Source organism: Rhineura floridana, chromosome 4 (assembly GCF_030035675.1).
Source record: "Rhineura floridana isolate rRhiFlo1 chromosome 4, rRhiFlo1.hap2, whole genome shotgun sequence".
Taxonomy (NCBI): Eukaryota; Metazoa; Chordata; class Lepidosauria; order Squamata; family Rhineuridae; genus Rhineura; species Rhineura floridana.
The window spans coordinates 130,859,718-130,883,346 of NC_084483.1; the positions used below are offsets into that span (position 1 = coordinate 130,859,718).

General features: G+C 40.4%; 1 protein-coding gene across 1 annotated transcript in view; it reads right to left on the reverse strand.

Moving 5' to 3' along the window:
- THBS2 (thrombospondin 2) overlaps positions 1 to 23,629 on the reverse strand; it is a 66,463-nt gene that overhangs the window by 11,839 nt on the left and 30,995 nt on the right. Inside the window, exons 10-18 of the mRNA XM_061624419.1 lie at positions 22,632 to 22,805; positions 21,981 to 22,108; positions 21,686 to 21,838; positions 19,517 to 19,735; positions 17,899 to 18,006; positions 17,332 to 17,491; positions 9,923 to 10,041; positions 5,701 to 5,935; positions 781 to 1,008 (exon numbers count right to left, since the gene is read on the reverse strand). Coding sequence (XP_061480403.1) covers positions 781 to 1,008; positions 5,701 to 5,935; positions 9,923 to 10,041; positions 17,332 to 17,491; positions 17,899 to 18,006; positions 19,517 to 19,735; positions 21,686 to 21,838; positions 21,981 to 22,108; positions 22,632 to 22,805 — 1,524 coding nt within the window. The remainder of the gene's footprint in view (positions 1 to 780; positions 1,009 to 5,700; positions 5,936 to 9,922; positions 10,042 to 17,331; positions 17,492 to 17,898; positions 18,007 to 19,516; positions 19,736 to 21,685; positions 21,839 to 21,980; positions 22,109 to 22,631; positions 22,806 to 23,629) is intronic.

Sequence of the window (23,629 nt, forward strand, 5' to 3'; positions counted from 1 at the left end):
AAATAATATTCACAATGAAATACTATAGATGCCTACGCAGAAGCAGTGCAGTGGGGCTTACTCCCAAGTAAGGAAGTCTAGGATAGCAATCTCAGTCTATTTGCAATTATTGTGGACCAAATTTTAGGAAGTGAGAAAGGTCTATAGGAATGTGGGAGGGGAGGATTTTTACCATTATTTTTATTTATCCGAAGATACAGGTAAAGAACATAAACACATTATCTCATTAATTATAAGAAAAATACAGTTATTTTATAATTTATTTATTTGTAAAGCTACAATGATAAGCATGTACTGTATATGTGGTGTTATTGTTAGCAAGCTTGTTGTTAGCAAGTTTCTCAGAAGCTATCAGTGCTTCTAACTTTTCCAAATCAATATTGGAATCAATATCTCAGAATATTAAGTTTATAAAGACTTTCTTAAATCAAACATAAACTGGCTCAAATACTTATGCTTTTTTTATTAGCAGTTTGTACAATATAATATATACAATATAATTTCCAGATAACAGTTAAGGGCACAATTGAGAGAACCATGTGACCATTTCCAAACATTCTGTCAGGCTCCAAGTTTGCACTCCCTAACCTACAGCCCCCAATATAATGCAATTCAGAGGAGTTTCAAGAACAGTTTATAATATGGTACCGGCATCTGTTCAAGGAATACAAATCCCACTGGTTGCATGGAAGCCCTTGTGGAAAAGCTAAACTTAATCCTGTAATTCTGTACATATTATAGTCAGGAGGACTACTACTGATTAATTCAAATTATACTCACCTACAGCTATGCCAGGGTCTGAGTTAGCTGTCTGTACCAGTTCTTTGCCCTGATGACGAATAACCCAGTTTGGGTCAATCTGAGCTGTTCCTTTAGGATCCAGGTGGACCATCTGAAACTTTCTGAAATCAGTTTCAGTAATGGCATCATTTTCAGGACACACATCATAAATATCTAGGACTTTGTCATTGTCAAAGTCATCTTTGCATATGTCACCTCGTCCATCACCTAAAATGTATATATTGAAACACACAAAACATAAATGGTTTTAACGTTATATTCACACTTCCCTCTTTCTGCAAAAAGAAGCAGCATTCCCCAGAAAGAATTATGGAAGCTTATAATGTACATCAAATGTTTCTCAGCATTGACATAAACATGCAGCATCCACGCCACCTTCTCTAGACATTGGAATCAACTGTAGGAGAAGAGGGGATACCGTGCTCTGTTCCAGGGAGTGGGTGAATAATACCTGAGCCATTTTTACTATACCTAAGTGGGTGTAGTGTTTTAGAATGCACCTCTAGAGCAGCCTTTTTCAACCAGTGTGCCTCCAGATGTTGTTGGACCACAACTCCCATCAGCCTCAGCCAGCATTGCCAATGGTTAGGAAAGATGGAAGTTATGGTCCCACAACATCTGGAGGCACGCTGGTTGGGAAAGTCTGCTCCAGAGACACAAGCAGGCTGGTCAATTAGATGGCCATTATCTCATTCATAGAATTTTAGAGTTATACGGGACCTTCTAGGTCTCTAGTCCCACCTCCTGCACAACATGGAGTCTGCACTGCAGGATAGCATCTCCATCTGATGGCCATTCAGCTTCTGCTTGAAAGCCTTCAGCAAAGGAAAGCTCACTACCTCCCCAAGACAATCTGTTCCACTGTTGAATTTCATCACTGTACTGCTAGGATGTTTGCACTTCACCTTTGAAAACTCTTCCTACTCAAGCCATTGGGGCTTGCTTTCTGATGGGAACTGCATGTACCCCATGTGCAGACAGAGCAGTGTGATATGTATATTGTGATGCAGCTCTAGAAACTTTTTCTGCACAAAGTCTTCCATTAGTGCTCATGCAACAATAGCGCACCTGTGATGTGGCTGTGAAGGACAGGCCTAGGTTCCGCCCTTTTCTGTCATTGGCCAGTCCTGCCATTGGAATGTTGAAAAGGGGGAGAGTGTTAAAAGGGGACTGTTTGGTCAGTTAAGGAGTTGATGAATTTGGGGTTTTAAAAGACACACAGAGAGAGACAGTTAATTGGGTGCTGGATGAGAGTAGATTAATATAGAGACATTGAGAAACAGAGTTCAGGGAAAGGTGAAGAACTATAATAGTGGCTTCTCCAGCCACTGCAGCACTGTGATGAGAAATGTCCTTAGCAACATTTGATTTTCCATACAATTATTAAAAGGAGACCTCTTTCAGAGTCTGGACATGTGGCATCCCAGTCTGAGCTAAATGTGATGTAAAATATCTTATAATTAAAATCTATAATATCTCAGCAGCATGTGAAGGGAAATATCAGTTGATGAGAAAAACAAATGACTCCGTCATATCCTAACAAGCCCTGAGTACCACAATATTAAAAAGGAACTTTGGAATATTTCAATTCCATTTTATCTCCATGTCATCACATGCCTTCAGCAATGTTCTGTCACAAATATTAAGATTGTGACCATGTCACATCTGTATCAAATGAGTAAAGAAGGCATTAAAGTAAATCATGTAGAAATAGCTCTTGGGCACTCTTTGTTTATGGGGGAAGTGTGTGTGTGTGAGTGAGTGAGTGAGTGAGTGAGTGAGTGAGTGAGTGAGTGAGTGAGAGAGAGAGAGAGAGAGAGAGAGAGAGAGAGAGAGAGAGCGCACGCACACAGCGATGAGCTATGGGGAAAATAAGCATTCTTCTAACCTTGGAATGTGGCTATAATGAAATCTTGGTTGATTAATGTGGCATTTAAGACAGAGCTATGCAAGTGAATAGAAGATGCAACCACCAAGTCTGTTATAGAGAAGTCCTGTTGTTGGCAGTGTGGTAAATACTTTGGGAGCTGTGCCTCAGAATGTAATATTTATAGTGGTTTGAGTTAAAGAGTTATTTGAGTTGAAGAACAGCAGACATTATAAAGTAGATCCCAAAGTAACAAAACTGAACTGGCAAATCCCATTCCAAAAGTACTTAATTTTTTAAAAAAGGCACACACACGCACATTCTGTGGCATTTTCCCGAAGCTTTTTTCTTTCCTAGGAAAATGCAATTCATGTGTTTTTAAATTATATTTGTAACCCACCCAGGGATAAGATGATGAAGGGTGAACTTCTTAAAAATTAATAACAAATAAATGTTTGATTTTCTTGTCCCCTCTGGCTTTTCAAACCTCTCTCTCCAATCATGAGGACCAGAAACTTGCTTTTAAAAAGAGAGAATAAGATCCTCAGCCAATTATATACAAGTCAGTTATTGTTGTGAGTCTACATTAATTTATCTTATCAGTAGAGACCCATGCCACATGCTTCAGAGGCATGTTTCCTTAGAACACTGTCTCTTCACTCTAATCTTCTTCTATTCTAATCTTCAAGGACAGACCTTGTTATGAAACAGACAAAACCCTTAAAAAATACAGACAGAAAGAGTCAAGCATCTCAGATGCTTTTTGTACTTCATCTCTGTGAGAAAATGGCTCCACATTCCATAAAGTGGCTGGCTGGCTGGCTGACAGCCAAGCTGAACTCCAAATTCTGACCAGCTGTATACTTCTGAATGTGTTTCTCTTAACACTTAAGGGGGGAAAGTGGGTGTTCCCAGTTTTGTTCTCTCTGCCAACATCAAAAGGAGCAATTTCTTTGTCCAAATGAGTTTTTAATTATTCACTGCGTATGTTGCTTAAGTTTCCTGTGATGCTGATTTGTGACAAGGCTGTTTTTTATTCAAGAAATTTAGAAAGCATCTGCACTATCAGCCATGTCCATAGGTTCTTTGGAGGTCTGCTATCTCATAAATAGTTGCTCAGGTCACAAAACAAAAGTACCATTCTGGTTTATTTCTTGAGCCTTAACAATGGAGACAAATGAAGTCAGATACCCTATGGGTATCTGCCACAGAACAGCTAAGCGACAAGAAATCTATCTCCACCTGCTCCATGTGATTGGAATCACATGGGCAAAGCAGGTAAGTGGGTAGGATCTGCTGGGAAGTTAAATTGAGAGCCAATGTTGTGTAATGGTTAGTGTTATCAGCACTGTCAGATGAGGAGCAAGGAGACCCACATCCACACCATACATGTAAAGCATTCTTATACCACTTCAACAGTCACAGCTTCCCCCAAAGAATCCTGGGAAGCTTGTTTAGGTGCCAAGAGTTGTTATGAGCCCTCTGCTCCCCTCACAAAGCAACAATTCCCAGAATGGCTGAACAATCCATTCTTCTTCCCGGAGGAGTCTGGGAGTTGTGTGAGGAGAATAAGGAGTCTCATAACAACTCCCAGCACCCTTAACAAATTACAGATCCCAGGATTCTCTGGGGGAAGCCATGACTGTTAAAGTGGTATAATAGCATTTTAAATGTATGGTGCAGATGTGGCCGCAGATTCAAATTCCCCATTCAGCCATGAAGTTTGCTGGGTGACCTTGTGCCAGCAGGGGAAAAAGTATAAAAAACCAAAGTTTTATTGCCTTATTTTTAGCCAACAGAGGGACTGGGTCACTCATTTTCAAAGCACTACTTTCAAATTATTATAAGCTATTTAGTGTGATCACTCCAGTCAGCATACCCATATGAAAATTTCAGCAAAAGGATGAATTTATATGTACCTTTGAGGTAACCAATACTGAATGTTCTCATGCATCATTTGTCTCCCTTAAATACTGTGCTCAATCTATAATTCTTTGCAGAAGTTATTAATCCTAATTTCCTTCCTTAGTTTCTTCTCAAAGTATATTTTAAGAAGATATCTCATAAACAACCCATAAGGATTTCCCCCCATTATTGTCAAATTCCAGTACAAAGGTATACTCATAACAGCAATCATGCCCCTACTGCTTGATAACCTACAGAATCAGCTTGCTAATGCCAAAATATTGGAAGAGTACTCATTTAGCAAGATATTGCATCATTTTCATTAAAAGATTTTGGTACATCATTAAAAGAAGACCTCATGTGAACTCTCCAGGACTGAGAACAATTTGAGCACTGGATGCAGTACTACAGGAACATCCACAGCTATGGGTGAACACACCTAATGAGACTCATTTGTGATATAAACAAGTCAAATTTGGGTTGGCTTTCCAACACATAGACTCAGCCAGTAGTGGTTGGTTTGGTAGGGCTGCACCACTCACCTGACCTCCTTCTGGAGGAGTCATTGCTACATACCAGGACAGAGAAGGATGTGAGGTGGTGGTGAGGTTGGCACAGTGCAAATGTGCCAGCTGAGCCAATCTGGCACTCATGCATCATGCTGCAAATGCCACCACCTCACCCTCTCTATCCTAGAGGGAGGTCAGAGGAGTGATGCACACTGGGACGAGTGTGGAGTGAGAGAATCTTCATCATATGCATGAAGCAGGCTATAGCCAACAAAAGCTTATGCCATAATACATTTGTTAGTCTTTAAGGTGCCCACAACTCTTCATTGTTTTTGCTGTAAAAGACCAATATGGCTTCTCGCTGGAAATAATTACCTCTGTGAAATGGCCCAGATTTTGCATGTGAAAAACAAGATGGAGCTCTGCTGCTGGGCACTGTTCTTCGCAGACACCAGTGGTGGGGTGGCAGCACTTAACTGACCTTCCATTACTGGCATCACTGCAGCTTACTGGGGAGGGGGAGGGGGTGATGCGGTCAGCACAGTGCAAATGCATCAATAGACTGCCTCATTCCCTCCCCTTCTACTGGCAGACTCTGTTGCTGTGAAATAGTCTTACCATCAGAATCCTTCTGGTCAGGGTTGAATGTGAGTCGGCAGTTATCCCGGTCATCTGGGATACCATCATTGTCGTCGTCAGGGTCACAAGCATCCCCTTTACCATCCTTGTCATGATCAGCCTGATTGGAATTGGAAATGTAAGGACAGTTGTCTTTGTTATTCTGGTGACCATCTTCATCTATGTCTTCATTGTTGTCACACTGGTCACCAACCAGATCATTGTCCACATCAGTCTAAAGGGGGGAAAGGAAAAAAAGATTGGAAATGTTGCAATAGTAAGCTGAAAAAAGAGTGGGAGGGGCAGGGACACCATAATCACATTGTTAGCTGTTCCCTTCAGTGTATGTTGATGAAGGAATCCTGTTTTGTAAATCATGCATAGGGTTGGATCAGGTAACCTCCAAGGTACCTTCCAATTCTATGATGCTAATGCTTCTCTTAGTCCAAAGTATCCATCTGCAGAGGAGGCTCCCAATGCATCTCTGTAGAATCCTCTGCTTCAGTATTATCTCCTCCTAATCAATCTCTGCTTGAGGAGCATGATTCTGCGTTATCTCTGCATTGGATGCAATTCATTCAGTCCCTGTGCTAAAATGCAGAAGAAGAGAAATGTTCCCAGAGGAAGCTGACTGTCATATTTTTTAACAAATCATTGCTCTAAACTTTCCCCCTTCAAATCAGGAGGGACTTTAAAGCAGTGACTCATGCAAGAGATCCCACAGGGGTGGTCTCCTCTGAGTAGTTCCTATCCTTATATGGCCTAAAAGCAAACAGGTATAAGCATGCAGCATCTCTCCAATTCCGATGGATGAAGGAAGTGTGTCTTTTATCAGACATTTGGGAAACACCATTTTAAAGTTATCTCTTGCACAGAGCAGAGGTTGTATAAGCCCAATTGCTTGGCAGTGGCTCTGCTCCTACTTAGCGGATCGTCGCCAGAAGGTAGTGCTTGGGGAACATTGCTCGATTCCCTGGACTCTCCATTGTGGAGTCCCACAGGGATCGGTTCTGTCCCCCATGCTCTTTAACATCTACATGCAGCCTCTGGGTGCGGTCATCAGGAGTTTTGGAGTGCGTTGCCATCAGTACGCTGATGACACGCAACTCTACTTCTCCTTTTCACCTTCTTCAGGTGAGGCTGTTGATGTGCTGAACAGTTGCCTGACCGCGATAATGGACTGGATGAGAGCTAATAAACTGAAACTCAATCCAGACAAGACTGAGACACTGTTGGTGAGCTCTCTCTCTGCCCAGATGGTGGATGCTCATCCTGTTCTAGATGGGGTTACACTCCCCTTGAAGGAACAGGTTCGGAGTTTGGGTGTCCTTTTTGATCATTCCTTGTCGCTTGAGGCTCAAGTGGCCTCGGTGGCACAGAACGCGTTTTACGATCTTCGGTTAGTAGCCCAACTACGCCCCTATCTGGACAGTGACGATCTCGCCTCAGTTGTTCACGCTCTGGTAACTTCTAGATTGGATTACTGTAATGCTCTCTACGTAGGGCTGCCCTTGAAGACAGTTCGGAAACTTCAGCTAGTGCAAAACGCGGCAGCCAGGTTGCTGATGAGGACCAATCAATCCGCGCATATAACACCTGTCCTGGCCCGCTTGCACTGGCTACCAATTTGTTTCCAGGCCAGATTCAAGGTGTTGGTTTTTACCTATAAAGCCTTACACGGTGTGGGACCGCAATACCTTGTGGAACGCCTCTCCCGCTATGAACCTACCCGTCCACTTCGTTCAGTAGCTAAGGCCCTCCTCCGGGTACCAAATCATCAAGATGCCCGGAGGATTATTACTAGATCCAGGGCCTTTTCTGTAGTGGCCCCCGAATTGTGGAACAGCTTACCAGAGGAGATACGCTGGATACCAGAGGAGATACGCCTACGGTACTTTCTTTTAGGCGCCAGGTTAAGACCTGGCTATGCTCCCAGGCATTTTAATGTTTAATGTTAACGTTTAATGTTTCATGTTTAATGTTCTGGTTTTAAAATCTTGCTGCTATTTGTTATTGATTTTGTTGTAATGCTGTATTTTAACTTTGTACACCGCCCAGAGAGCTATCAGCTACGGGCAGTTTATAAATGAAATGAAATAAATAAATAAAAACTGGATCATTGGGATGGGTGGTGGTGAAATGCATAATGAGGTTTAAAAAGACAAACACTTTTAATTCATACAATTAACTGGAAAAAAAGTTAACATTCTAAATGTAGTGACAGCTCAGAACTAATTCATTCAGGACTGAGGCTTTTTTTTTGCATCTGCTTTCATAGTGTAAACATTTGGCATCTGCTCCACAGTATCCATTAAGAGGAATGCAAGATGAAAATGCAATGTAGGCATTTTAATGAATGAAACTGGTGCCAACACACAGGAAGACCTTTGACGTCCTCAACAAATCTCAGTTCCAGTCTTAGGTCCCTTTGTAAGATTTTACAGATGAGGAAAGTGGTGCTGCTCTCGTGAGAAACTCTTCCTGCCAAGGCAACATTCTTATGGTATGAGTGGCTGCTACTGACCTCAGCTGCGCTCAGGGTTTTTATGTGTATATATGAGCCCTGAGAAGGCGAAGGCAATAACTTTGCACAATTAGAAATTCCAGACCATTCATCCAAATCAAAGACAAAAATTTGCTTTGAAAACTTGGAAAGTTGCTTTTTTTTTTTTTTAATAACCTGGGCATTCAGTTTACCTCAAACCATACAGTTTGCCACTAACATTTGCCTTTAATATAGTCATGCATCCTGTGACTGAACAGAACCATCTCACTTCTATGTAAACTAGGCGGTTTCTTCCCTTCCCGAATAGAATTACAAATAAGTATAGAACGCAACATTTCTGTAACGCAAGGCTGGAAAGCCCACTGTGGTCTGGGAGTTATGTTACCAATTTTAAAGTGCCTGGTGAGCCAAATAGAAACACACACACACAAACTCTCCCACAGACACCCATTTGTTTTGTTTTATTTATATGCTCAGAAATCTCATGCATTCCCTGCCTTCCCCTGCATTGGCACCACCTTAGTGAGAAACTAGTTTAGTGGAAGCAGAGGGCAGAGAGAGTTTGCTTCAGCCACTTTGTTAGCCACAAAGGTGTCACTACCCTGAAAAGTCATAAAACAGACTTCTTCTCTACCCCTCCTGGGCTGGACCTACCATTAGGCAAGGATAGCAAATGGGAAGGCATGGTTCATGGACATATTATGCAGCCACCTTGCTGAAGCTAAGTAGGTCTGGGTCTGGTCAGGGCTTGGATGGAGACTGCCTGGGCACCCCAGGTAAGTCACCTTGAGTTCCATGATGGAAGAAAGGTAGTATATAAATGTACTAAGTAAACATGATCAATTGCTTAGTTTATATTATATCTTTAGTGCCACAGGAGATGCCATTTGTATTTTTTGTCATAGACACCCAACAGTTTTGGGCTGTCTCTGACCCCTCTCATAATATTGTCCTACCAGGGAGTACAAGCTTTCGTAAACCACAAGAGCTTTGCAAAAATAGCAGATGTTTGCAGAACAGAAAATGTGTGGTCAAAACTCTAAAGCTAGAGGTAAAGAAGATTCACACACTAAAAAGAGTGAACTGGGAATAAAACTACTTCTGCTATACTTGCCCACTTAGGGCTGATTCACACACGCAAGTACTCAAGGCCACAGTCCTATTACACCCTTATGTGGGAGTAAATGGGTCTTCTGAGTAGACATGCATAGGCTTAGAACTGAACATATGAGCTGCCTCCATGGGGAAATATTTCAGGAGGGGGAGGTTCTGTGGAATCTCCATATGTGATGTTGGGTGTATGATTTCACTTATATAAGTGAAATCATGTGGCAGATGCTGAATAATGAACATGCATGTGTGAATCCACACTCAATGCAAAAGACTACCTGGTAGGAAGAGGGATGGAAGATTGTTCATGAACAAAAGTCCTCATTTCCTGTCACTTTCCTACATCTTCAAAGGATTTCCCCCAGTAAGCAGATAATGGGAATACTGAGTACCTCTGCAACAGCAAAACCTTTTTTACCCTTGAATTCAGCCAGGTGTGAATTTAGATCTTGAAAAGGGGAAGGGGCAGCAAGCTTTCCTAAAATAAAGCAGCCTTTTAACTATAATAGTCTGTCTCACCTCTACAGTGGGTGAAGACAGAGGTTCTTTAACGCTATTGTAAAATCCTTCCATTCAACTCCCATATAGTAGTGCTAGTTCACTTACTTGGTCAGGATTGTGCACCAGCGGGCAGTTATCACAGTGATCACCAACTCCATCCCCATCTGTATCTATTTGGTCTGTGTTGTAGACATATGGGCAATTATCTCGTTCATTGAAAACATCTGCCAGGAGGAAAAAGCAATACTAATGAAGCCGTATGTTCAGCTTCCACTTGCATGAAGCAACATCCACCAGTTTTCGAGAAACTAGCGTAGCCATTAATGGAAATTTCCCCCATGTTGATCTCAGAAGAATCCCGTGAAGTAAGGAAGAGCCCATGCTCACCCAAAGAGCTTTATGGCCAATTTGGGGTCCAACCCTGATCTCTCCATGCCAGTGGCACACATAATATATTGAAGTGATGCTTGTTAACTAGGGCACGTTTGCCTTTCCATGCCTCTCCTAAGTTACAATCCCCTTATAAAAGGTTACAAATACTGTAATGTCTGTAGGTTTGTGCTATCTTGTTCCATGCAGGGCTAAATACCTTTAGGATGACACCTCAGTGAGACATTCCTTAGTTCCGCCCTGTGATGATCCCTCTCTGCCCAGCTCTCTGCCACACAGAAAGCTTTGTCTGACATGTTAACTGGTTTTGGCGAAAAGGTAAGACTAGAACCAGCTTGTTTCATGGCACATGCATTGGTGACCTATCAGATTCCATTCTCAATAGAAGGTGCTTGTTTTTTCCAGACCTTTCAAGTCCTCCACAGACTAAGTACAACAATGCTTAAATGACCCTCTATATGACAAGTAAATCTGGTCAGCCAGGTGATGTAATAAGTAAGTCTGATGACGGCCCTTTCATAGTTTCAGTGTCTTTTCGGTGCCTGCTAAAGATGTTCCTCTTTCAACAAGCCTTCCAAAATGAAGATATTTATCCCAGTTGATATGAATTGATTTTGCTGTTGTATTAAGCTGTTTATATATACTTTTTAAAAACATTTTATATATGCAATTGTTTATATGCATGTTTATTATATTGCAAATCACTTCAAGATGCCTCATGGAAACCTATTCAAACAATAACAATAACAATAACAATAATATAGAACTTCTTCTCAATTAGGCCTGCCAGATCCCTGTCCTTTAAGCTTTTGAAACAACATAAAACACACTTATTTATTTATGACAAGGTCCTCTAGGTGATTCAAGCAATAAAATAACTTTTTTAAGTTGGAAATATTAAGAATGCGTATTTTACAGCCACAAGAGTGACTGTAAAATGTTACATTGAAAATACCCCCATGACATTCTGCTACTTCCCATAAACTCATTTCAAAACAAAACCTTACAAAATTCATAGCACTTAACTCAAAAACGCTTATTTAACAACCTCTAAGTTTTCATGGAGATACACAAGACACCCAGAGAGAATCTAGAGCTCAAAACAAGAAAAAAAATCCAGACCGCTGTTGGACTTTTTTGTCAGTGGTCTCATAATTTGTTAAAATTAATTAATAATCAGCCATGTTCACAGAGTATCTGTAATCCTATTACTGACCTTGCCCAATACTCTGAACTTCATCTTATGCAGTTTAAAAGTTAAAAAAAAAATGCCTGGCTGATTTTTAATTAATTTAAGAAAATTAACATTGGAATCTATGATAGCAAGGCATTCTTAGTAAGAACCAACTGTCAGTGTTCTAAAAGCCAGACTCACAGATTATCTGACTTGGCTAATCACGTGGCCACACCCACGGTGACATTTATTTTACTTTCAACAGTCATGGCTTCTCCCAAATAATTCTGGGAAGTGTAGCTTGTGAAGGGTGCTGAGAGTTTTTAGGAGACTCCTATTCCCCTGACAGAGCTCCAGTGGCCAGAGTGGTTTAACGATCAGCCCCGCTTCTGGGGATGGTAGCTCTGTGAGGGGACTAGGGCCTCTCATAGAATCATAGAATAGTAGAGTTGGAAGGGGCCTATAAGGCCATCAAGTCCAACCTCCTGTTCAATGCAGGAATCCAAATCAAAGCATCCCCGACAGATGGCTGTCCAGCTGCCTCTTGAATGCCTCCAGTGTCGGAGAGCCCACTACCTCTCTAGGTAATTGATTCCATTGTCGTATGGCTCTAACAGTTAGGAAGTTTTTCCTGATGTGCAGTCAAAATCTGGCTTCCTGCAACTTGAGCCCATTATTCCATGTCCTGCAATCGAGAAGAGATTCCGGCCCTCCTCTGTGTGACAACCTTTCATGTACTTGAAGAGTGCTATCTAATCTCCCCTCAGTCTTCTCTTCTCCAGGCTAAATATGCCTCTCCTAGAAACTCTTAGCACTTCACCAACTACACTTCCCAGGATTCTTTGGAGGATGCCATGACTGTTTAAAGTGGAATAAAGGTCTGGTGTGGATGTGGCCAGGGACAGCTTTGGTTTAAATTTGGGTGAGAGACCACATGTGCCTCTTGTAGAATAAAAACATGGGGGAAACCCTGAAATACAATGATATGGTTCACAAAGGTTTCTTTTTGGAAAGGAAAGGGGCTTTCCTTCTACCCAGTGACTACCCACCCAACCTTCTCCCCTCCCTCCCCTCCTACTCCCTCTACCCTCCCCCTTCCTCCCTCCCCCTCCCCTTCCTAAGCATGATTGTACAGAAGTAAATCCCATTGATCTCAAAAAGCATACAAATGATCATACCTGCTCTCCCCTCCTCCCTCTCCCCTCCCTTTCTCCTTTCCTATCCCCTCCCCCTTCTCCTCCTCCCCCATGGTCAGTTTCACCTATCCTAAGCATGACTGCATGGGAGTAAATACCATTGAACTCAATAAGCATGCAAATGACCAGACCTGACTTTCCCCTCCCCTCCCCCTCCCCTTCTCCCTCCTTCCCCTCACCTCTCCTGTCCTCTCCTCCCCCTTCTTCCTCCCCTCCCCCTCTTCCTTCTTCCTCCTCCCCTGACCACTCCCCTCCCTCCCTCTTCTTCTCCTCCCCATGGTCAGTTAGCATGATTTCATGGGAGTAAATCCCACTGAACTCCATAAGCATGCAAATGATCAAACCTCCCCTCCCTCCTCCTCCTCCCCTGCCCTCCCTCCTCTTCCCCTCCCCCATGGTCAGTTTCACCTATCCTAAGTATGACTGCAGGGGAGTAAATCCCACTGAACTCAATAAGCATGTAAATGATCAATCCATTCTCAGCAAACTTGCACAGGATCCCATTTCTTACCTCCCGGATTAAAAAGCAGAGAAATTCACTAATGGGGGGGGGAAACCCTTGCTGTTTAAGAATGTATCTATAGCCAACAGATATTTATCTCAAACTTTTAAAAGCAGGGAAATTGGGCAACTATAGTGAATGCACCAGGGAAGCAGAAGACCTGACCTCCTCTCTGAGATGCTGTACTGCCCTACAAATTTGTCAAAATGCAAACACAATTTGGGTTGTTCTTTCACAGTCCAATCCACTTCTGTAGCTTGGAAGAATTTGGTAACATGTGCCTCTGAGCATATGGTATAGGGGGTGAAGGGAGGGGAGGAAGATAGAGAGCTTTGCAAAATCCAAGCTTATATCTCTAGCTTATCTTTGGGATAAGGAGCTGAGAAGGGGATATCATTTGCAACTGAAAAGTCTAGCTTGTAATCAGAGGGAAGGATTTCATCAGCAATCTGCAGTCCCACTGCTTTGGGGGAGGGAACAGTTTTGCCAGAGCAAGACTTTAAGCTTAAGGAAGATACCAGGATAGGGAGGGAGAGGGTGAAGGGAGAGATCCATTGTGACTGACAGAAAGAACAATAATTTATATGGAAAGTGAGACCTTTTTACTTCTTCCTACTCAAAAATCCTTGGACCTATCTATTTGCAATTTAGCATATTTACCAAGGGTCACTGCTCTTATGTCTGCAATTTTCAGACCAATTGCTCACAAAACACCAAAGGAGATAAGTGAACCCTTTATTACCACCCAAAAACTGTAACCACTTCTCTTACAAGAAAACCACTGCAGCTATCCTGAAATCTGGAAGTAGTCAAGTTCTCAGAACCTCAGCTTTGTCTGCAAATTTTATCAGATTCGGCCCCTATTTTAAAAAAGTTATAGATTTAAGGGGGAAATGTTAAAGGTGTCTAACACAAAAGCCCCTGGACCTATTCGTCTGCCATCTGAGAAACTTTATCCAGGCTCGAGGGGCTAGTCTGCATGCAAATTCCATTCACTTTTGTGAAAGGGGGGGGACAGCTATCTTTTAAAAATTCCTAGTAGTGAATGGGGGAAGCAACAAAGTAGATTCAGATGGACCTTGAGTCAAATAGGGCAGCTTATGAAGCACCTTGGACGGAGGCGGGCTGTTTCCCAAAGTGCCAAATTGAACCTTGTTTGTGCACACCGCTAGTATATTTTTATTATTTGAACTCTATGTGAACAGTTGACTGGGCACTCAACAAATGTTCTAAATGAATAAAATAAAATAGAATAACTTTTACTATGAAATGTATCCCCTGAGCTGACTTGAGGTTTATATGGTTTTGTTTTAGATTTCAGCTTTAATGTTTAGTAATAAAAGTTTTAGCTGATTCTTACAATATTTCCAAGAGAAGAAAAAAACAATTCCAGGAATTTTGGTTTATTTATTTTTAAAATTTGATATGTATCTTCATAGTAAGCTGCCTTGGAAATTTAAAGAAGATAGGTGATAAATGTCTAAATAAATAACTATGAGTTATTTATAAAAACTGTACTATGGAAAACCTTCAAAAGTTTTAGGGAGCTACTGATATACATACCCAACATTATACACATTTATTGAATCAAATCCAAGGTGTAACAGTGTTTTCTTTTCTGGGACTCCACTGCCAGGAAATGCAACAGTAACATCCCTTCTAAGGACATTGATGCTTCTGCTTCTAAGTCATGCCAAAATCCACAAACACAGAGGCATTCCAAAAACACCAAAGGTATTTGGATTGTACATATATATATATATAGAATACTGGGCTACCGTTCAGGTCAGTTTTGCCAGTTTAATAACCTGAAATGTTGGTACTCAATTTTTTTTCCCCTGCCAGAGCCAGAAGTGTAACTTGGTATCCTTATTACTCTAGCATTCAAAAGAAATTTCACTTCTTCTCCCAAGGCACTTTGGCAAACACGTTGGGTGAAGACATTTGATTTGGCTGGGACTTCAAGTGTGGCTCTTCATGCAGACATATTCAACATAAATAATAACCAAAGACTATGGGCACTGGTAGACCATAATTATATTTTCATTCCCTGTGAAATTAATATAGCAAATGAATATGATATTCTTAAACAACACCTCTGCCACTATAAGCTCATTAAGATCTTGTTTAGAATCCGTTCTGTTCCAGAATTCTTTTGAGGACTTGGCAAGGACTCTACTGTAGTGACCCCCACCTCCTCCAACACTGGAATTATTTGTCCTGTAAACTTCACCAGAGCCTACATTTTATGTACACTGCTTAGGTATGATTATTATTAAGAAGTTTATACAGGTTCTTCAACAAATAAATCTGCAGGCTTTTATAAAATTATGTAAAATGTTCTTGTTGCTTTTTTTCTTTTTGAGGCTATATGGTGAGTTGGCTGGTTTTATGTACAAATGGAATTGAGTTTAGCATATTATTTTTCTAAGGACTATTTCTGAAGAATATGTTATCATTTTAATGACATTTTGCATTTTGCAGTTCCTTTTCCTTAGCTACCTTAGGTAATAGCAAATTAAAAATTCCTGAGTAAATAAAAAAATCAGTCTAAAAATCTGGAGGGAGAGTTTTAAAGTAAGAAATAATATCTAGATAACTGGTTTAACACAAATGAATAAAAGTAAAATAAGGGCACAGCCCCACTTTTAAACCCCATTTATTTTTATGAAAATGATTTAGACACATGCTTAAATCTTCCATTGAAATTAATGTATGGATTTGGCAGTACTGTGTCTTAGGAAACTTTAATACATGTGGTGAACTTTTCAGACACAGAAAAGATAACACTTACCAGGAAAAAGTGCCTCCCAGCAAGGAGTGTGAGAAGAATATGCTACAGTTATCACTTGTAAGCTATTGCCATTGTTCCAGTCTCAGGAGGATTATGTGCCTGTAGCACTACTGAACTAGAAACTATGGACATAAATTCAATGTACCAGGGGTGGACAACCTGCAACCTCTAAACCCTTGTGCAAGCAATCAGTTCAGACTTATCACAAGAGTGATCTATTCCCAGTAGCTTACTGGGCAAGGAGGAAGGAGGGTACATAAAGAGAAGATGTGTCAGAAACAGAGAGAGAGAGGGGGGGGGGATGGTACAAAGAAAGAGGGAAAGGGTGATCTCACCCACTTTTGGATAAGGCCATATGAGACCACTGATAGATTACCCACAACAGAATGTGGCCCTAAAAAAAAAAAGACTCCCCACTCAGCTATGCCTCCCAATAATCATTAAATGAGGGTGCAGTCTATCTTCTCTATATTGCTTTAAAAGTGATGTGTGTTCAGATGTGAACGCCCAGTCACATTCTTGTGATATTAGTCACACATTGGATTGGGGCCTCTATAATATGGCCCAAGGAGCACATAGTGTCTGCATTCTCAACAAGCACAACATTATATTTGCAAAAGAGTCACAATGGGTTGTATTCAATGCTGCCTTTCTGTTCATGGAAGGAGTCCTTCCATTCATAAAAAGCTCTTTGAGCTAATGGAGTCTTCCATGAACAGAAGTAGGGGAGGGGATTTTTAGTGATTTCCCAGCAATCCCTTGTGCCCCCAAAAACCTGCTCTGCTCAGGGGAAGAGGGAATTTGCAAAAAAAAGTGGCTTCTGTGAACAGAAGGGGAGGCAATGTCATTAGTTGTATTGCCTCATTAGTAATTTCCACCCAAAGCATTCATTTGTTACTGGCCATATCCACAACATACATTTATTCCACTATTATTCCACTTCAGACAGTCATTGTGTCTCCCAAAGAATCCTGGGAAGTGTAGTTTAAGGGTCCTGAGAGATATTAGGTGACCCGTATTCTCCTCACAGACCTGCAGTTCTCAGAGTTCTCTGGGAAGAGGGTCTGACTGTTAAACTACTTGGAATTGTAGCTTTGTCAGGGGAATAGGACTCTCCTAACAATTCTCAGCATCCTTCACAAACTACATTTTCCAGGATTCTTTGGGGGAATCCATGGCTGTTTAAAATGGAATAATAGTGGAATAAATGCATGGTGTGAATGTGGCCACTGTAACAGAAACTCTTAAGAATGGACAATAAGCCATCTAAGTTTGAAGACAGTGGTCATAAACAAGAGAATTGGGGACACTAACATCACATGGAAATTAATTACATATGGACACATCTAACTTCTGGATTCACAAGGGAGAGACCTAAGTATGGAATAGCAACTTATTCTGAACCAGCTGCTACAGTGCTGAATAAAAACAAATGTATGAGAATGAATAAGAATATACCATCTCCATCAATATCCACCGCACATGCATCACCCTCTCCATTATTATCGGTGTCAATCTGAGCAGGATTATGTATATAGGGGCAATTATCACAACGGTCACCAACTTCATCCTTGTCATAATCAAATTGACGGGGGTTAAAAAGAAGGGGACAGTTGTCCTAAAAGGAGAAACAAGATTAAAGAAAAAATATGTGTAAGCATAGTTCAGAGGCTATTATTACATTCCCAGTTAAGATTTTCCCTTTCTGTAAACCAAATCAAATTATGAACCATGTTGCTATTGGGATTTCCAAATGGTCTCATCATGATGCCAGTAATAATAACTCAATAACATCCCTTCCAATACTATATTGTACAATTCAATAAAACAGCTGTAACTGGCCAAGACACAATGTCCAGCGACATCTGTAAATAATAGTGTGGCAGCCCAAACAGTACAGTTTAAATCCTAATATCAGACAACAGGCTTAGAGAAATGAGGGCACATCAAATACATCAACTTCTTAATGGTGTTCATATTTCTTTCTTTCAAAAAGAAGAGGATGGCTTCACGAAAACAGCTTACTTTATCATCCTCAACACCATCATTGTCATCATCCTCATCACAGGCATCACCCTTTCCATCTTTATCAAAGTCTTCTTGTCCAGAATTAGGCAGAAGAGGACAGTTATCCTGTAAAACAGACGAGTTTTATTTATTTATTTATTATTTGATTTCTATCCCATCCTTCCTCCCAGCAGGAGCTCAGGGGGCAAACAAAAGCACTAAAACACTTTAAAACATTATAAAAACAGACTTTAAAATACATTGAAACAAAGCAACTTTAAAAACATTGGCACACAAGATTGGCATACACTTCTATTGCACAAGCTGATAAGAATTTCAAACTTTGATGAAATGTTTATATGCCCTTCAAGAGACTAAAATACAGCACTGTGCAAGATCAAATTGAGAATACTGAAGCCTTTTCTAAAGTAAAAAAAATGGAAAGGTATTCAATTAATTTTCACACCCTTTTTAGGTGGTAATGGAAGGCAGCCTTTGTTTGTGTTGGATGATATTGCTAACTTGGAATGATATCTGATGGTGGTTACCACCTGATCTTTGTGCTTGATTTTTTTAAAGGAAGACATTTAACCTTTATTAAATTCATGTATGTACTGCAAAAATAAAAGGTCTTGCTTTTGGGAAGAACCTCTTCTAAATGGATTCTTCAGCATGTTAGTTGTTGTTGTTTTTAATGAAAGCAGATCTTAAGTATTGCTCCTTGAATCAGATGAAGTATGTCCTGATGAGAGGAACTAAAAAAGAAATATGAACTATAACTGCTGAGTTGGCTGCATTAACAAATGAGCAGATATCAACCAGGCTGAAGGAATTCAACGTCTGAATTGTATGCTCAGTTAAAGTCTAGTATTCTCTTTCTATTCATAGAACACAAAAGAGAGAAAATCATTCCTAATTCCATTCACTAGTCTTGTAAAGTCACACCCAGCTTTCAAATTGCAACCATTTCTCATAGCCCCAGAAGTTTAAAGTAAAGCACAAAAACCTTGTCTGTTTTGGGGAAATCAAGTTTCAGTTCAGTTGATGTTGGGTTGTGATATACTTTGGTATTACATTGTTTTTGGCTTTATTGCTTTGATAAAGGTTCTCCTTGACACTTGTTCATTTGCTATAAGTTGGTTATTTGGCTAACTTGTTGAGAGGGTGAGTTATCAGTGACCAGACTGACGCATGCTGTATGATGAGGGATGATGTGATAGGTGGCAGAAGTACCATCATTGCATGAATTCCAGAAAACTTGCATTCTGTGTTCAGTTATTTCAGTGGAGTGGCCCCCTAGTGAATTTTACAATTCACCAGACAAGCCTATGATTCTTACCAAATCTGGTTCCAGCAATTCTTGGGTGTCTTACGTCTCTTTTTGGTTCATAAGAAGAATATAAGTTTTGTAGACTAGGAACCAAGAAAGGATAAATTCTCTAGTTAAGATACCTACCAGCGTTTTGGGAATTTTTATCCAAAGATAATAAGGAAAACCAGGGAAATATTTTTATTTTATTTAGCAGTTTTTATATCTATTTGACCTAACTAATTGTTCAGGAAGAGCCATTTCTTGGAGGCTATCAAGGGATGTTTCATTAAGTCATTAATGGCATTTCCATTATTCCTTACTTACTTTTGTGCAGTGATAAGTAGCATTGGCAGCACAGACCAGGTTATTATTGGGCCACCCATCCAGATCAGAATCTTCACCACAGATGAATCCATCGCCAGCATAGCCTGTCCTACATTCACACTTGTACATGGGGTCACTGAAATGCCCCAGGTAGATGCATTCTGCTGACCTATGACAGTTGTGTGTTTTGTCATTGCAAGGATTGGCAGGTTCACATACCTGAAAAAAAAAATCAAATCAATCATTTAGACCATGCTTCGGTAATAACCTGAAGGTACCCCAGATTGGGGGTTAGACTAATCATTAGGCTCAGTAAATTGCAACACAGGATCCCAGCTAAACTGGGGAAGGAGGCTGCTTTGAGGCAGTGTATCCCTTTTCTTCTTTTAAATAAATGTAATGTGAGCTGCAGGCAAACATAGTTATTTATTATGTATTTGTTTGGATGTCATTCTCATCATAGCAGGATACAATACTTGAAAAGGAGAAGCACAATACAGTCTGCAGATTTTAAGAACAGGGCAATATATGTTGGCTGGGGCCAGAAAAATCTGCAGGATCTACAGCACGATCTGCAGGTGGAAATGATTATTTATTAAATTGATATCCTGCCCTTCCTCCCAGAAGGAGCCCAGGGCAGCAAATTATAATAGCAAATAAAGTAAAGAGATGCTTCAGATGACAAGACCTAGTCACTTCTATGTAGTGATGGATCAGTCATTCAAAACAAACTTGGAATTCAACTAAGTTGACCAAAATGTCTTTTTTTTTTTTGAAGCCTCACTTTGAAAAGTTTTTCAGTACCTGTAGTCAAGCACACTACATTCCTATGGCACACAAGCCATCCAAAGCTTCTGACTAATAAGAAGGGTAGATAAACAGAGGTTTTAGCTTCCCATAATATTGTTGAGCTTTGGGCCACACATCCTCTAAATAGGCCCATATGTAAAAACCTTTCATTAAAATCCTGGCCAAAAACTGAAGGAACATTTGCTTACTGAATGAGCTAATAAGCTATGCACATTTGTCAGTGCATCATTATGAATAATCCTTCATCTAAATAAAGAATGACCTTAAGCAGAATTACATCTTCACAAATTTCTCTCACATCTCCAGACTTCTGGATGTCATTAACTAACATAAATCTACTCCACCCATTTCCTTTGCAGCAATTTTAGGACGTAGCACCCAACAAGCTAGTTAATGGCCTTTAGAGGCAGCCTAATGGACTGATTTCCTTTCTCCAAGTCCTGACTGGTACTTCTGTATTGCTATTGTTTTGACTGACAAATTTGCTTGAACGGTTTAATCTTAATCGATGTTACATTTGGACTTCATTAACTGCATTAACCAGAAAACAGAGAACTATGAAGAGACTGAGTAAAATCCAAGGGAACTATTTCTTTTAATGAAATTTAATCTCTCTGTATCATCTTCTCATGAATATTGGATAAAGATCTTTCAAAAATTAGCTATTTCAGACAGGTATCTGAATATGTTAAACAGTTTCACAAATATCCATTATATTAATTGTGTTGGTTCCCAAGAGCAATGCATTAAGAATTACTAGTAATGAAGAACATGCAGCTCAAGGGTTAACGTAAGAACAGGCTTGCTAGATCAGACAAAAGACCCTTCGAGCCCAGCCTCCTGTTCTCAAAGTGTCCAACTGAAGGCCCATGCAAAACCCAAACAGAACAGCACTCTTCCCACTTGCAATTCCCAGCAAATGGTATGCAGACAGAAGCATACTACCTCTGTCATGACTAGTAGCCTTTCCATCTATTTGTCTAATCCCATTTACAATCATCCAGGTTGATGGCCATCACTGCATCTCGCACTGTGTGAAGTAAGCACTTTTGCATGGCCCTTTTCATTTGGTCCTAATCCATTTTTAAGACCCAGTACTTTTGAAATTCCTTTTTTCCCCATAAAGAAATGACTTTCAAGATCAATTTCTCAAGTTTGTTGGTTTAGAATGTTGCACTCCAAAACCAGGGGGTACATTTTAAACATTAAATTTTACACTTGTTAATTGCAAGATACTTTAGGACAATGAAGTCTTTAGGATTGATACGTCATCATTCTCTTTATGCCATATTTTTGTAACAGATGTATCACATTTTCCATCCAGTTACTGGCCACTGGCCTTCTTTCAACAGCACTTACTTGTTTTTCTTTCTTGGCAAACTCTAGGCCCACCCCATAAGGCTGACTTCCTTTGTAGCGGGGAGGGCATGGCAAGCAGTGGAATCCTGGATTTGTGTTTACACAACGGTGGTTCTGATTTAACTTAAAGCAAACGTCTGGCACTACCGCACACTGAAAAAAATGAAAACAAAAATACATACAAGCAGAAAGAAGTATTGAGTTATCTCACTGAGAAATTTTCAGCAAAGTCAGCTAAGTAGTTCCATGGGTGGGGTCAAAGTAGTATTTCTGCACAAATTGAACCCTCGTCTACCTCATCAAGGTCCTCACAGAATGTTCCATTTCCAAGGTAACCAGCAGGACATGTACCACAGGACCAAGAACCATCTGGGTAGCTGTTGCATTCTGCTCCAGGAAAGCAAGGATTTGACAAACATCCATCTGCCAAAGCAGGACAGAAGAGCATTAGTTGTGGCAATACTGTGCTAATCTCTTTATCTGGATAAAGAGGGAACAAAATAGTCTCACATCATTTACACATGAAAGCCCCCCCTTTGAGCCAACTGTATTAACTGTATTAACAATTACTATGAAAATATTTGATACCCATACCAGATCTACCATGCTACAAGAAGACACAGCAGTGAGGATAACATATATCTGAAACATATTGAGTCACAGTCCAAAATGTCTAGTCTGGACTGGAAGCAGCTATCCAGCATTTCAAGCAGATGCCTTTCCTAGCCAACCTAGCCAAGATCCTTTAAATTGGGGGTGACAGTGATTGAATCTTCAGACTCCTGCATGTGCTCTACCACTGTGAAATTGCTGCTTCCAAAATCTTAGGCTGGCCTAGCAGAAAAGTTTGGAGTGTCAGATCTCACATGAGGCATGAAGTATAAAGACTTGGATATACATTATTTGTTTAGAACACAGCTAATTATTCAATGCATTCCATACTCACCTACTGGACAATCCTGCTTGTTGCACATATCATGCTGTATGACATCTCCCATACATGTCTTTCCACCATACTGAGGCTCTGGGCTATTACAGAGACGAGATCTCTCACGAATCCCTCCTCCGCAGGTAACAGTGCATGCAGACCATGGAGACCAAGGGCTCCATCGACCATTGACTGGAGTAGGCCAGACAACAGGAGCAATTAGCATAGGAAATACAGCACAATCAATCAAGAAATCAGTACAGTGACCACATAGAGTGGTGTCATTCATTGGTTTAAAGATGTTATTCCAACTTCACTAGTATTATGAATGCAAATCCTCTTTCTGGTCTAGTCAAGGAACCTGAAAACTATCCATCCACACAAATGAATGTGCTCAAATGGCAGATTCTATTATGGCCATAATCCACAATCTTACTGAGATTTTTACGAGGGTTGGACTTAAAGGCCTTATAGGCCCCTTCCAATTCTATGATATCCCATTCAGCTCAGTGGGATAACTAGAACAAAGGGGATGTGGACTGCAGCCTCTTCAGTCCTCCAAAACCAGAAGACAAGTAGCAGTCGAGAAGGAAAATGCAGTGCAAGAAAGAATGCACATTTCCCATGAAAGTGACAGATTTATAGTGTGCCATGCTAAATAACATATGAGTGTTTTTAAAAGATATTTGCTGTTTTTAAAATATCTACATTTAAAAAAATAATTTTCATTGTAAAACAGTAAGGTTGTTTACATATTACCTTACACATGTGCTCAGCTGCTCATGAGAGAGCCTTCTTGTGTTGATTTTAAAAATCACCATGTACAGCTGTTTCCTGAAGAAAGTGGTATTTTGCTCACTTTATTCTCTCCACATGGCTTTGGCCATGTGTAGTTTCCTCCCACACAAATATAAGCAACAAATCTGAATTATGTTGCTTTCATTGAAAAGACTCTGGACACTTCCAGACTTTTGCTGTCTTGCAGGTGGGATTCAACCGTACACTGACAAATTCAA